Source organism: Equus quagga, chromosome 7, assembly GCF_021613505.1.
Source record: "Equus quagga isolate Etosha38 chromosome 7, UCLA_HA_Equagga_1.0, whole genome shotgun sequence".
Classification (NCBI taxonomy): Eukaryota; Metazoa; Chordata; class Mammalia; order Perissodactyla; family Equidae; genus Equus; species Equus quagga.
In genome coordinates, this window is record NC_060273.1 from 47,485,634 (window position 1) to 47,500,235 (window position 14,602).

Below are 14,602 nucleotides of genomic sequence, written 5' to 3' on the forward strand. Positions count from 1 at the left end.
GAACTTAACCACCACACCATGGGGCTGGCCCCCTGCTTTTATTTTTGATTACTTGTCTTCTTTGGATTTTGTAAAACAAATGTGCCAGTGTTTACATAATATCAGTAATTGTTCTGTAATGCTTTGGGTATTTACTTGTTCGTTGTGTTTGTACAGATTAGTATGGATACCACTTAAGACTGAGACCTAACCCATAGACAGGCTGGTAGGTGCTGGTTCTAAGGATGGGCTTGAATCTTTGGATAAGACTAAGAAATAAGTCTAGAAGAATAATAATGAGAATTATATAAAAATAACAACTAATGTTTGTTGAGTGCTTTCTGTGGGCTGGATGTTCTTACAATTTATTGGATTGTCTGATTCATGATCCTTACCAAAACCCGTGAGGATAGATGCTGTTTTCATCTCATTTTGTAGGTAAGTCAGCTGATACTCAGGTTAAGTAACTTGTCTAAGGCGACACAGCTAGTAGAGTCCCAACTTGGACACTTGTTTTGTCCAACTCAAAAGTTGGTGTACTTTATTATGGTAGACATTGCTGCTTCCTTGTATCTTAACAGCGCCAAGCCAAGTCCCAAGTGCAGCTCCTTAGGACATTTTCCATCTAGTGGTATATAAAGGCCTGAGATGATGGTCGTGGTTTTTAGGTGGTGCTCTCAGTGATAATCCCTCCTTTCTGTTTTGCTTACATTGCTCTGGTAGTTCTTTTCCTGGTAATTGCCCTCAGATTCCATTGTTCCCTTTTGAAGTCTTTGGGCTGTTGTCACCAGCAGCTAGGGTTTTGGATTTAAGTTTTATACTGAATTCACTGCCTACAGCTAGTTGAAATGGCTGTCTCAGCCCTCATAAACCAGAGTAGGAGTCTCCTTTGGAGCAGCTTAAACCTTTGTGCTCCTTTGGTAGGGGCAGTAGGTTTCAAAGGAAAAACATAGCTGCAAGCCCCAGTCCAGTCCACTCTGATCAGAACATTTAATAATAGAATTAGCATACAGTTCTCAGCCATCTGCCAAGTCTCTTCCCTCAGATTCTTTTCTACCTGCCCACTCACTTACCACTTACCACTTTTTCTCTCTCCATCCTTTACCCTGTTATTACCCAGGAGAGGCAGCCTGCTCTTGTAAAACAACAAATGCCTCTTTAAAGTCAGACTTGTATTGCATTCCTGGTGCCATGTTTCTTTGTTGTTCTTGTTGTTATTTTAGCTTTGGGATGTTGATCAGGTTTAATATTTCATCATCTATAAAATAGAGATAATGATGTATGCCTTGCAGGGTGGTTGTAAGGATTAGAGATTATGTTTATAAAGTCCCTGGCACAGAGTACATCCTCATAAAACAAGAGCTCTTTTTTTCTCTTGAATCTGTTGCTATGATTTAATTGCAAATATTTGTTAGCATCTGATCTGTGCTAGACTTTGCTGAGGATGCTGAAGAGATCAAAAGAAAACAAAACCCCGAACCTCTGAATTTAGGAAGTTGCATGGTGTAGAAAGGAAACTGACATATAAACAAATAACATTGTGCTGAGTGTAGTAGTGGTATATATAAAGAGGTAGAAACAATTAAATCTTTTTCCAGCCCTGTCTGTGGAGTGGTTTCCAAGTGTTTATTTTGGAAAAATACTTGGTAGTCAAGATGGGAGACAAATAGAGAGAGAGAAAGAGAAAACAACCCTTTAAAGTTGCTGCAATCTGTGAGGTGCCAGCCTTTTAAGAATTGATTCCGGCAAGACACTTGATAAAATCTCTCGTAAAGTCCTTGTACATAAGATGGAGAAATGTAGGCTGGCTGATAGAATAGGAGGTGGATTTGATGATGGTTATACAACTGTGTCTAGGATGTTTTTCTTCTGCAGTACTTTATTTTCACTTATAAAATCTCTGGGTTGGAAGGAACCTTAGAAATAGATTGTCTAGTCAAATTTGGATCTAAGACCTTTCTTTAATCCAATCTCTTGTTTTTCCCTTTTAATTTTTAATTCAACAGTACAGAAAAGTATGTAGTGAAAAATATACCTCCCTCCTATTACAGTCCCCAGGTGTCCCTATCAACTTCCTCAGAGACAAACAGTACTAATAATTGCTTCGTGTATGATCTTGTTTTATTATGCTTATCTCTTTACACCTTATGTTATAGTTATTTGAGTGTATGTGCTGTCTCCTTTAGTAAATTGTAAGTTCCTTAAGAGCAAGGACCCTATCTCATTCATATATCTCCCCAAATTACGTGCACATTGAAGATTCTCAATAAGTATTTGCTTGATTAAGTATTTCAAGGAAACTTGGACCAGGAAGAAGAAGATAGGTTTCTCTGGTAACATGCCACAGTTTTCTGTCCTTGGCCATATCCTTTACACTCATTTTTCCCTGGTGACTTGGATGAAGATGTAGAAAGCATGCTTGTCATTTATGCAGATGACACAAAGCTAGAAAAGAGAGCTAGTAACATCAATTACAGAATCGAGACTGCAGATGATCTCAACAGACTGGAATGTTCAGTTGAAAAGAACAGGGACAAATACAAAGTCCTGTGTTTAAGGGGGTGGAAATACCCAACAACTTAGTTATCCAAGTATAGATTTAGGAGACCTGTCTTAATAACGTTTTATTTGAAGGATTTGGGAGGGTAGGGGATCGATCTTAATTGCCTTTAAGCTCATTTTAAGCCAATAGTCTACCAAGATTGTCAATACAGCAAACACAGCCTTGTCTAAATTAGTAGAATGTGTCTTTAGATGAGGTAGTTTGTAGTTCTTGTATTCCTTTACTGGTCAGACTGCTTGCTGAGTACTACGTCTAGTTTGTGGCGCCACATATAAAAAGAGACACTGACAAATTGGGGTGTATTCGTAGAGGAGGTTAACTAGGAAGGTACAACATGGGTATAGGAGTCAGAGAGATACAGATTCTATCCTGGGTTCTGCTACTTACCAGTGTGATAGCTTGGCAGAGTCAATTCCTCTGAGTTTGTTTCCATACCTTTAAAATAGAACAGAATAATAACACCAATCAGAGGATCCTTATAAGGATTAGAGCTAACCTAGGCACTCAAAAGTTTCTGCAATGCAAGTCTTTTTTTTTTTTTTAACAGATTTTATTTTTCCTTTTTCTCCCCAAAGCCCCCCAGTACACAGTTGTATATTTTTAGTTTTGTGTCCTTCTAGTTGTGGCATGTGGAATGCTGCCTCAGCATGGCCTGATGAGCAGTTCCATCTCCGCACCCAGGATCCAAACTGGCGAAACGCTGGGCCACCGAAGCTGAGCACGTGAACTTAACCACTCGGCCATGGGGCCGGCCCCTGCAATCCAAGTCTTATTAGAGATTGGCTTAATGACTAGATATAGTCCCTGCTTTGAAGGATGTTACATTTTAGTGGAGCAGACAACAGAGTAAATCCAAGATTGTAATGCAGCTTGTTAAGTGTTCAAAGAGCTGATTTGTGGTAAAAGGGGGTAAACTTATTCATACAGCCCCCAATGCACATTGGGCCAGATTATTGTGTAGCGGTATAATGGGTTTCCCTAGGAGGAAGGGAATGCCTCTCAGTGAATGGATATAGTCGACACTGTATGATTGCTCGTCAGGGATGCTTATAGGAAGTATTTTTATGAGTAGGTGGTTGGACTGGAGGGATAGGCAAATGATGGCCAGCTGGGGGCCAAATCCAGCCAGACATCTGTTTTTGTAAATAAAGTTTTATTGGAACACACCACACCATTATGTATATGTTATCTGTGTCTGTCTTCCTACTACATTGCAGAGTTGCAGAGTTGTGACAGAGACCATATGGCCTGCCAAGCCTAAAATATTTATGATCTGCCCTTTTACAGAAAAAGTTTCCTCCTGGGCTAGATAAATACTTCACAACCTAAATTATTTTGTGAACCAATAACCTTCCTAAATTCTCTGTCATGGGATTTCAAGTGTCAAGAGGGAAGAAGGCAAGATTTGAAATGAGATGGTCACTGTTTTTCTTGTTACTGCATGGATTAAAGACTGGAAAGCAGTTGATTAAATAACCTCCAAGATCCTTTAAGAGACTACGATTTCATCAACAGATGCCTTATGGTGTGAGACAAAGTATTTGTATGCCACCTGGGCTAAAGCTGTCTATACCCACTAGAATGGGGAGGTAGTCCTAGTGTAGTGGAAGTCTGGTTGTGTTAACGGTTCTGAACTCCACTTTCCTCACTGTAAATGGAGCACTTTCTGGAATTTTGTAAAGATTGGAGCTAATGTGAGCACTCAGATGTGGCCATCATTACTGCATTTCATAGAGCATCTCATTGGAGTGTGTGTCACACCAGACAGAATTTCGGTTGGGAAAGTATAAATCCGTCCCTCAAGTGCTGTAAGTTGAGGTAGTACACAAAAACCTTTCTTGGTGTGGGCTAGATGTTTAGGTCTCATGGCAAATAAGGAATCTATATATCTCATTAGCAAGTATGGAGTATCTTGTGGCTAGCAGTTTCAGTCTGTACGTTACAGTGTTATTCTCTATCCTAGAAAGACAGAGGTTTCCCAGACTATGCACTTTTCCCAGTGGACTAGGATTTTAAACTTTGCTTCTTCCTAAAAATTTTGTCTTTTATGTATTCAGTTCTACTGCTAACTAACAGTTTTTCTTCTTTTTTTTGTCAAAAGTGCTGACACGGAGACAAAAAGAGGCCAAGAGCAAGAGTAAGAGCAAGAGTGGGACAGCCGCCCAGACTTTCCTAGACATTGACAAGTAAGTAGGTACAGTGTTCACAGAGCTCTCCTTTCACATGAAATACCATTGCTTGGACTGAATAAAGAGAGCAAGTCCTCTTTTACCCAAGGTTTCTTTGGCCTGCCAATCACTTCGCAGCTTGGATGCCTTTTTCTTATTCCCAGTTCATGCAGTGTAGGTGGCCTCTGTATCCCTTTTCATTACTCTAAAAAAAAAATCCTGCCGTCCACTCCATTCTCACATTGCTCTTAGCTTTCTGTTTTTCTTGACTTTGCATATTGGTGTTTGGTGCTTTTAGGGAACAGAGAGCTATTTTGTGATGCAATGGTACAGAAGTTGAGTTGCACAAGGTTGAGCAATATAGAAGACTTCCTTGCGTTGCGAGTTGCAGCTTGACTAGGAGAGTGCATTCTAAGGGGCGGGTGAGGTGTAAGTGCTGCCTCTCAAAAGTAAAGACATTACCAACAATACATGAGAACAATTAGTCATTAGGCAGAAACATTTATCTTTGAAACACAGATCTCAGACTCTAAATTTCAGGGCTGCTTTTCCTAATCGAGTTGAGCAGAGCTGATCACTTGCTCCTTTTGGAATCCTACTGTCATGCAGACATTCCTCTAGGACTGTATTCATCATACTGTATTGCAGTAATTGTTTTTCTTTTTTGACATTTCTGTCTCCCTGGGTAGGCTGTGGGTTATTTGAAGGCAGATACTTGCCTTCATTTGTGTTTGTATTTTCAGGATCTAATAAAATGTATCTGAGACAGCAATAGCTGTTTCTTGAGCACCTAATGTTAGGTACCAGCCACTGTGCTAGGTGCTTTATTTACTTTGTAACTCTCACAATAGCTGGTAAGGTAGTTATCCTTTCTTTTTTAAAAAATAGATAAAGAAACTGAAGAGAATTATAAGTAAATGGTTAAGATCACGTGGCCAAGATGAACTGGCAAAGTCAGCCTGACTCAAAAACTTACACTTCTTCCACACTGCTGCTCCCTCTCATGTACTAGGGGATTATTAAATGCTTTTTGCATTAATTAGTAAACCTTGAAAGGTACACTGGTCTAACTTTTCTCATAAAGCAGACTTGTACTTGCCTTCTCCCAGATGATTAAGTACTTGAGAGACTATTTCTCCTATTTTAAAGACCTCCAGACAAATTTTTCCTTAGAGCTAATGCAAATCTCTCTTGCTATAGTCACTGGATAGTAATGGCCAGAGAGAGAAGTCTAAGATATTAGCAAGCTTTGGAAAGTTTTCTTTAGCTTCTTAAAACTAAAATGATCTTATGAGTCAGGCAGACCTGGGTTCTAACAATTATTAGCTTTAGGACCTTGGGGAGAATAGTACCTTCCTAATAGGGCCAAAGAATTAATTGAGAAATTGTATTTCTCACAGTTGGTGCAAGGGCCTTGCACTCGTTCTCACCACAGAGAAAATACTTAATAAATGTTTATTTTCTTCCTTTGTCCCCAGTGATTCTGTTTTCACTGATGTCCAGTAAACCTTACATCAAGAACATGATTTCCTCTCTTGCCACAAACTCTACTGTTATAAAAAGATAATAATAATTGTGTATATGAAGTTATGCAAAAGCCTCTGGCAGAGCCGCATGGCTTTGGTAACTTCCTAGTTGATGTTGCATGTTGTAGAATTAAGGAAGTCAGTACATAGACAGACTTGATTTACTAATCACACAAGTTCACCCACCCTGGTAAAAATGTCATCTTGATCTAATGCTCTTGGTGCTCCCTTTTCTGTCTAAATTTTAACTTCCTTTTGAAAAAATTATTACACTTAATTTCAGAAGAGTTTGACAGAATATTTTATGTCTGAAGAGCAATCAGCATTGTTTGAGATAGTTAGAAGGGCTGATTTCATTACCATCCTACTGCTGCAACAGCAGGGTACAGAGAAACAGCCGGGGAAAACCGTTAATCACTCAATCCTTTTGATTGGCATTGGGTTCGTTTTATTGGAGATCCTGCTGAGCGAATCTGCTTTGGTTGACATGTCTCCTTCGAAGAATAACTTTGAGACGTAAAAACACAATTTGAGACTTATCCAGGAGCCCAGAGGCAAAAGCCAATCTGAAAACTGCCTTTTCTCCCTTTCTTCTGATTGGCTAGGAATGAGAAGTGTTACCTCTGTAAATCCCTGATCCCACTGAGAGAGTACCAGTGTCACGTAGAGTCCTGTCTCCAGCTTGCAAGGGGTGACCAAGGAGATGGGCCTGAAGAGAGTGGGAGAGTATGCTCAACTGTGGAGGGGAAGCAGCAGCAGCAGCGGAGGAACCCAAAGGTATGTGTGGAGTGCTTTAGGAAAGGCTACCTAACCCTCCACAGTTCTATTCTGGGGTTCCCCTCTCCCCCCTACTCCTTGTCTTCTGTTTATCTTGAAATAAGATTTATGCTTTTTAAAATTATTTTCTCATTTAATTAAAAAGTAGTATATGCTCATTGTAGTGTACGGACATTCAAACAAAAGTATGACGAATCAACAAATTATCACCCATAATTTCGCTACTCAAAGATAACTTTTAGGGGCCGGCCCAGTGGTGCAGTAGTTCAGTACACACACTGTCCTTCAGCTGCCTGGGGTTCACAGGTTTGGATCCCAGGCACAGACCTACACACAGCTCATCAAGCCATACTGTGGTGGCATCCCACATACAAAATAAAGGAAGATTGGCACAGATGTTAGCTCAGAGACAATCTTCCTCAAGCAAAAAGAAGACTGATAATGGATGTTAGCTCAGGGCCATTCTTCCTCACCAAAAAGAAGAGAGAACTTGTAATTTTGGCTTATTTTTCTCTGGTCTTTTTTTCTATACATTTTTAATGTAGTTGACACCATATGTGTGACACCACATATATCTTCATATATATGTGTATTGTGTATAGATGTATTTGTGTATATACACTTAACACTAGCATCAATACCTTCCCGGGTTTATTTTTAAACTTTTTTTTTTTAAAGATTGGCACCTGAACTAACAACTGTTGCAAATCTTTTTTTTTGTTTTCTGCTTTTTCTCCCCAAATCCCCCCAGTATATAGTTGTATACTTTTTTAGTTGTGGATCCTGCCAGTTGGGGCATGTGGGACGCCGCCTCAACATGGCCTAATGAGCCATGCCATGTCCGCGCCCAGGATCTGAACCAGTGAAACCCTGGGCTGCCAAATTGGAGCACGTGAACCCAACCAATCAGCCACCGGGCCGGCCCCTAAACTTTTTTTTTTTTAAGATTTTAATTTTTTTCCTTTTTCTCCCCAAAGCTCCCTGGTGCATAGTTGTATATTCTTAGTTGTGGGTCTTTCCAGTTGTGGCATGTGGGATGCTGCCCCAGCATGGCTTGGTGAGCGGTGCCATGTCTGCACCCAGGATCCGAACCAGTGAAATCTTGGGCTGCCTCAGCGGAGCGCACGAACTTAACCACTCGGCCACAGGGCTGGTCCCTAAACTATTTTTTTTTAATTATTCTTAATATTTGTATCACACAGATAGTCACTTAGCCATTCTCATATTATTGGACATTCAGGTTCTTTCCAATTTTTTTGTATTATAAGACTGTATTTAAAATATTAATCAGTCTTTGCACCACTGATTATTTTCTTACAATAGATTTCTTGAAGTGGAACTCTTAGGGCAGTGGACATAAACATTTTAAAATCTCTTGAAACATACTGCCAGATTGCTTTCCAGAGAGGGTATCCAATCATACCTCAACTGCCAGGAACATATTCGAGATCAACTCTGTTGAATGCTTCATGTGCCTGGCCTTAGGAAGCCGTGGAATCTGGCCCTGACTGGGAGGATGAATGTGTTTTCTGGGCTTTTTGGTTAGAGATCAGGAAGATCTGTGGCTTAGAGATCAAAGATACAACAGCAGCTCCATATTCTAGGCTTACTCACACAGCAATCACTGCACACTAAGATGGAGAAGCCATTATCTGTCATGACAGAAGAAAGGGACCCCTGTGTGAGTGGGGTGATTCTGAGGTGGTGATTTTGAGTTGGGGCTTATAGGTAAGTACTTATACCATAGAGCCAGTTTATTCTTCTTGCATCACTGCCTCTAGAAGCTACCTTGAAACTGTTATTTTCTGTTTTAAATCGCTCCAAATCTATCAGAGGTCAAAGGCTACTCTTCTCTAATAGGATCTTGGTGGAATAATTTGCCTTGACTCTGGTATCCATTCTTGAGTAATACTCTTGGCATAAAGATGTGTTCCATTCATCACAGTTTGGTTATTTACTTGTGTACCCTCATTTATTAGAAAGCAAAAGACTTTTTTTAAAGCTGTGCCCCTACACCTCTTTTCTCCTGGAAACAGGTTGATCTGGGCTAAAGAGGTTGTATTTCAGACACTCTGTCATGAGGTAACCCTTTCATGTATTTTCTTCTGTTACAGGAAAAAGGTTGCAGAGAAGGCCGACTCCTTAGTCTCTTGGAACAAACCGAGCACAAGACTGCAGGTGAGGACCCCAGGACCAGCTTCTCCCTAAGGCCTTCCAGGAAAAATAGCCACTGCCGACTCCTTAATTATTGGTTGGAGTTATGTGGGTGCATATTTGACCTTGTCAGTCAGCCTTTGAGATTCATTCTAGGTCATTTCTCCCTAAGGAAGATGGGGAGATACCCTGTCTTGTTCATCGTATGTTTCATTTCTGGCTTTGTAAAGCCTAAACTTTCAGGACTGCCTGTTAAACTGGGAAAAAAAAGCATTTTTAAATCATAAGGGAATGACACAAGCCCCAAGTACCTTCTGAAGGAGCAAGCATGGAAAACTAGACATGCAGACGTTACTATCTCCTCCTAATGTTTTTTGTATGGTTCATATGTTACCTTTAGCTTAGTGTCCCGACCTGTGCTCCTCAGGGATTATGGGAAATGACTCTGTCTCTTTGTGCCTAGTATTTAGGGAGTAGTAGAGTGGTTGGTTAAGAGCATTGCATAGAGTTAGTAATACTAACTTCATAGATTGCACGGATTATAGCTAGTAAAGCTCCCGACATGTTCCCAACATAAATAGGCTCTTGATAAATGTTAGCTGCTATTATTACTGTTGTTGTTATTAGTGGCTGTTGTTAACATTCCCTGGATGCAGATGGAAGAGGATCTTTGGCTTAAGCCTGGTGAGATTTGCTTGCCATCCAGTTCTAATAGTGCATTCCCACCAAGTAAATCTGTTTTGCCTTCTGATCACTATAAAAAGGCTGCTTCTCCGAGTCCCACAGCCTGCTGCCTCTAGATCAGCAGGTTGTGAATCTGCAGGTAGCACATTTCCCTTGGCAAACCCTTATTCCTCAAGTCCAGATTTGAAGTAGATTTACTCAGCGGTGGTTCATTCAAAAGTGTTCATCCTAGTACTTCTGCACCTGAGCCTGTTGGATGCTAATGCTCACATTCCATTGGTCTGGGGGTTGGGAATCTGAGCTACCTGGATAAGCCTGATGAAAAGCAGTGCCTAGAACACAGGAAGCACATGATCAGTGAGAAGTAGTATGACTACAACACTACTAACAGCATTTGTTGCCTTTTCTCTCCTGTCACAGATGCAGAGATAAAGACTAAGTCTTCAGAAATAGGAGCCTTCAGGTGAATTGGGGTGTGCATTGAAATGTGGCTGTTAGCAGTTCTAGAAAAGTACAGACCTGGTCCTGGGTTCTGTGTATAGTATGATATTCAAACTGTCAAAGTAGAAATCACTCTGGAACTGTGACCTCTCTGTATAGCTCTGTGACCCTCATATATCTGGTCTAAGAATTGATTGGCTAGCTCAGTACACTCATGGTGTTAACACAAGCAGAACAAAGTTGTGTCTTACTCCCCCCCACCTCTTTATCCCACCTCAACCTTGGTTTTATGACTTAGATTTCAAGCAACTTGAGAATTTGGGTCTGAATCCTTATTATCTCACTGCCTAACTGTTTGGCTTTGGGTATATGATTTACCCAGTGTCCTCATCTGTGAAGAGGGAATGATAGTACTTCTCTGGTTGGATTTTTATAAAGATTATATAAACTAATAATATGTGTAAAAGCCCCTGGTACAATGTGTGACACATACTTAATGCCTATTAGTAGGTGTATATTGAATTCTGAATTTTTCCCCCTTCTCTCTAGGTTGCCCTCACCAGGGATGGAAGAGGCAGGCTGCAGCAGAGAGATGCAGAGTTCCCTTGCACATCTTGACTTAAATGAGTCTCCCATCAAGTCTTTTGTTTCCATTTCAGAAGCCACAGATTGTTTAGTAGACTTCAAAAAGCAACTTACTGTCCGACCAGTTAGCCGGACACGGACCAAAGCAGGCAGAGGAAGAAGGAGAAAATCTTGAATTTCTAGAGTCCACAGGTTGACCGATCCATTAGCAGTAGGGATAGGCCATGTTCATTAAGCCTTAATGGCCTCCAGTTCACTGTTGAGTAAGTTTTGGCCCTGCGATTTTCACCACCAGCACCTACTCAGCATTCTGGTTTTTATGTTTTCTATGAGCTATACAGACAACTGTGTATAGTATTCTGTTTTATACCAGTCTGTTTGAATTCGCTTATAGTTAAAAGAAAATTTAAATATATTTATCTATGTTTGTATGAAATTTTATTTCAACAAGATGGAGATTTTCCTTTTTTTCACTCTGTGTTACGGGGTTAGGGGTGGAGATATTTTAATTGTGGAGCTAGTTCTCAGAGTCATAAATTACATGTTTCCAAATGAATTCCATTACTGGTCTTTGACATACTGCCTATATTTACTGAATGTGTAGTGTACACTTCCAAACACAGTGTGGTTGCTCCCTTGACCTTTTCTGACACCATTCTGGAATCCTACTTCTTATTCTGCTATCCCTACCATTCAATGACCTGTCACTTCATCTTGCTGCTTCGCCCAGTTAAGTATTCTCAGCCAGGGGCTGTCCCCATGGCCGAGTGGTTAAGTTCACACACTCCACTTCAGCAGCCCAGGGTTTCACCAGTTCGAATCCTGGGCATGGACAGGGCACTGCTCATCAGTCATGCTGAGGCAGCGTCCCATATGCCACAACTAGAAGGACTCACAACTAAAAATACACAACTATGTACACAACTATGCAACTTTGGGGAGAAAAAGGAAAAATAAAATCTTAAAAAAAAAAAAAGAATTCTCAGCCACAGCATAGGACCTTTGAGGGGTATGTCCTGCCCTTCTTCTCAGTAGTGTGTACATAAACACTTTGTTACTAGTTCCTTTGCAATTACTTTTTCTTCCTAGATTAACCAGTGGGGGTGCCAGGCGTATTCATCTGTTAAAACCGAAATTGGTTCTCTTACTGTCAAAGGTCATAGCAGCAACAGGAAATAGTTTATGTTTCAGTACCTTAGTAAGTAGAAGAGTGCACATTCTTGACCACATTGCCCAGGAGATTTCAATGCAGAACAGAGCTGTGACTGTCCTCAGTGCATGGGCAGACTCCAAAGATGAGAGGAGGTCAGATGGCAGAAGCAACTAACTGACAGAGATAACCAAACAAGAATGTTAAGAAAGCTAGCTTTGGGGCTGGCCTGGTGGCATAATGGTTAAGTTAGTGTGCTCCGCTTTGGAGGCCCAGGGTTCGCCAGTTTGGATCCTGGGCATGGACCTACACTACTCATGAAGCCATGCTGTGGTAGCATCCCACATACAAAACAGAAGAAGATTGCCACAGATGTTAGCTCAGCAACAATCTTCCTCAAGCAAAAAGAGAAAGATTGGCAACAGATGTTAGCTCAGAGCCAATCATCTTCACCAAAACACGAAAACAAAACAAAAAAGCTAGCTTTGGCCCAAGCTGATTTGAAGATGGAATGAAAGACTGTGAAAGGTAGCTACTGACCAGGAAAGGGTCCTGGGACAGGATAATGAGGATAACGTTATCACACTCTCCTAACTTCTGATTTATCAAGTCCAAAGTTACCTTTTCCTTTGTTTTAAAATGAAAATGAAGTGTGTGTTAGATTGGGGAAGTCAGAGATAGCTAGGATGGAAGGCACAGCACAGGCCTTTAAGGCACTGTTTACTGTGTAGGTGCCTTTGCCCACAAGCGCTTTGAGTTAGAAGAAGGCAGGATGGCAGGCTCACTGTCTTTTCCTTCCATGTCTTGGTGTTGGATGGCACTGACATTGCAGCCAACATCACATAAATAATAGCTATTATTTTTTGAGCAACTGCTATGGTTCAGGCAATGTATGTAGCTGTGTTTAATTCTCACAGCAACCGTTTGAGGTAGGTATTATCCTCTCCAATTTTCAGATGAGGAAACAAAGGCTCAGAGGAAGAAATGAAACCACTTTTTGTCCATGGTGGTGAGACCGCAGTGCCACGTGTCTTCAGTCCTAAAGAAAATGCTATATTTTGACTCTAGTATTGATTCTTTTCTTGTTTACCTTGTAATGAAAAGTAGTTTATCAGTTATATCCCATAAGCTTAAATCCCTCCAGCCTTCTCTCTCATTAAATGGCAGTTTACTGGAGTAGAGCTCTATAAATGGGATAGTTTGTTTCTCTCTCTGCCTGAAAGTAAGAAAAAGGAAAGGGCTGATTCTAGAAAGTAAATTATTTAGCTTGAAATTGAGCAGTCTGCCTAGAACATGGAGCAGTGGCACGTTGTTGGAGGAGAGTGTGGATCAGCAGGCTGAGGACCCAGGCTTATTAGCTAATGGGATGTCGGGGAAACAGCCATCTCCCCAGTGCCCATCCCCCACCCCCGGGTTTTTGGTAAGTTGCTTGTCTGTTCTCCCCATGCCAGTGGTTGTGTGGGAGGGGCATTAGTGAGACCGTGGAGAGAAAAAGCGGAAAGAATGTCACGTCAACCTGAGTCTGAACCCACTTCTGATACAAGTTAACCTCTCTGAGACCTAGTTTCCTTGTCCATAAAATGGGAAAAATCATACACACAGGATTCTAAGAAGTAGGATAATGTGTATAAAGGCACAGTATCTTATCACGTAGATGATGAGTGTCAGCAGTTGTTATGAATGTGCTGCCAGTTTTGTACGTCATAGGTAATGTTACAGTGAGAGGTGGAAAAGCCAGAGAGGTGGGGTGCAGGTGCAAGTGGAGACAGTTCTTAGAGGAGTGAACCCTCGACTACCTGAGCTCCATCAACCGTCAACCTTCCATGGCAAGCTGGGGTCCTGGGCATTTGGAGCTTGCCTAGGTCCCCTGGGGTTTTTTGCGTGTTCTGACATGGGAAGCTGCTGTTCTGCTGGTGTTGTCAACTCAGAGAGTTGGGAAGCTGTATGAACTTCATAAGCTATTGCTGTAAGTTGGGAAAGAGAAGTAGACTTCTCTCTGTTAAGCACTGTGGTCCTGGTATTTCATTTCATCCTTAGAACAGCCCACTAGCAGAGGCTGTGCCTTGCCCATTTTCCCTGGGCATTCACTCTTCTATTACGTACCCACAGGGTCCTATTGCAAGAACCTGCAAGTCTGCCTTAACACTTCTGTAGGCTTGTGTGTGGCACATGCTGGGAGTGCCAGGGAGTTAGAGCCCCCGAGGCAGCATTCAGCGAGTGAAAGATGGAAGTTGGAGGATAAAACCCCAGCCTCAGGGCCAGCCCAGTGGCATAGTGGTTAAGTTCGAGCACGTGACTTTGGTGGCCTGGTGTTTACGGGTTTGGATCCCAAGCATGGACCTCTGTGCCACTAGTAAAGCTATGCTGTGGCTGCATCCCACATACAAAAAATAGAGGAGGGGGCCGGCTCCGTGGCCAAGTGGTTAAGTTCGCCCGCTCCACTGCGGTGCCCCAGGGTTCGGATCCTGGGTGTGGGTGTGGGTGTGGCACTGCGGGTCAGGCCACGTTGAGGCGGCATCCTACATCCCACAACTAGAAGGACCTGCAAGTAAGATATACAACTATGTATGGTGTG

General features: G+C 41.6%; 1 protein-coding gene across 4 annotated transcripts in view; it reads left to right on the forward strand.

The window, feature by feature from the left end:
* Window positions 1–11,292, forward strand: part of UIMC1 (ubiquitin interaction motif containing 1) — a 111,243-nt gene extending 99,951 nt beyond the window's left edge. For 3 of the 4 annotated variants that reach the window (XM_046667490.1, XM_046667492.1, XM_046667491.1), the window contains 5 exons: window positions 4,644–4,728; window positions 6,842–7,013; window positions 9,128–9,191; window positions 10,272–10,314; window positions 10,842–11,292. In XM_046667490.1, coding sequence (XP_046523446.1) covers window positions 4,644–4,728; window positions 6,842–7,013; window positions 9,128–9,191; window positions 10,272–10,314; window positions 10,842–11,052 — 575 coding nt within the window. In that variant the 3' untranslated portion in view covers window positions 11,053–11,292. The remainder of the gene's footprint in view (window positions 1–4,643; window positions 4,729–6,841; window positions 7,014–9,127; window positions 9,192–10,271; window positions 10,315–10,841) is intronic. The other variant, XM_046667493.1, reaches the window with a different exon arrangement.
* Window positions 11,293–14,602: the final 3,310 nt, after the last annotated feature.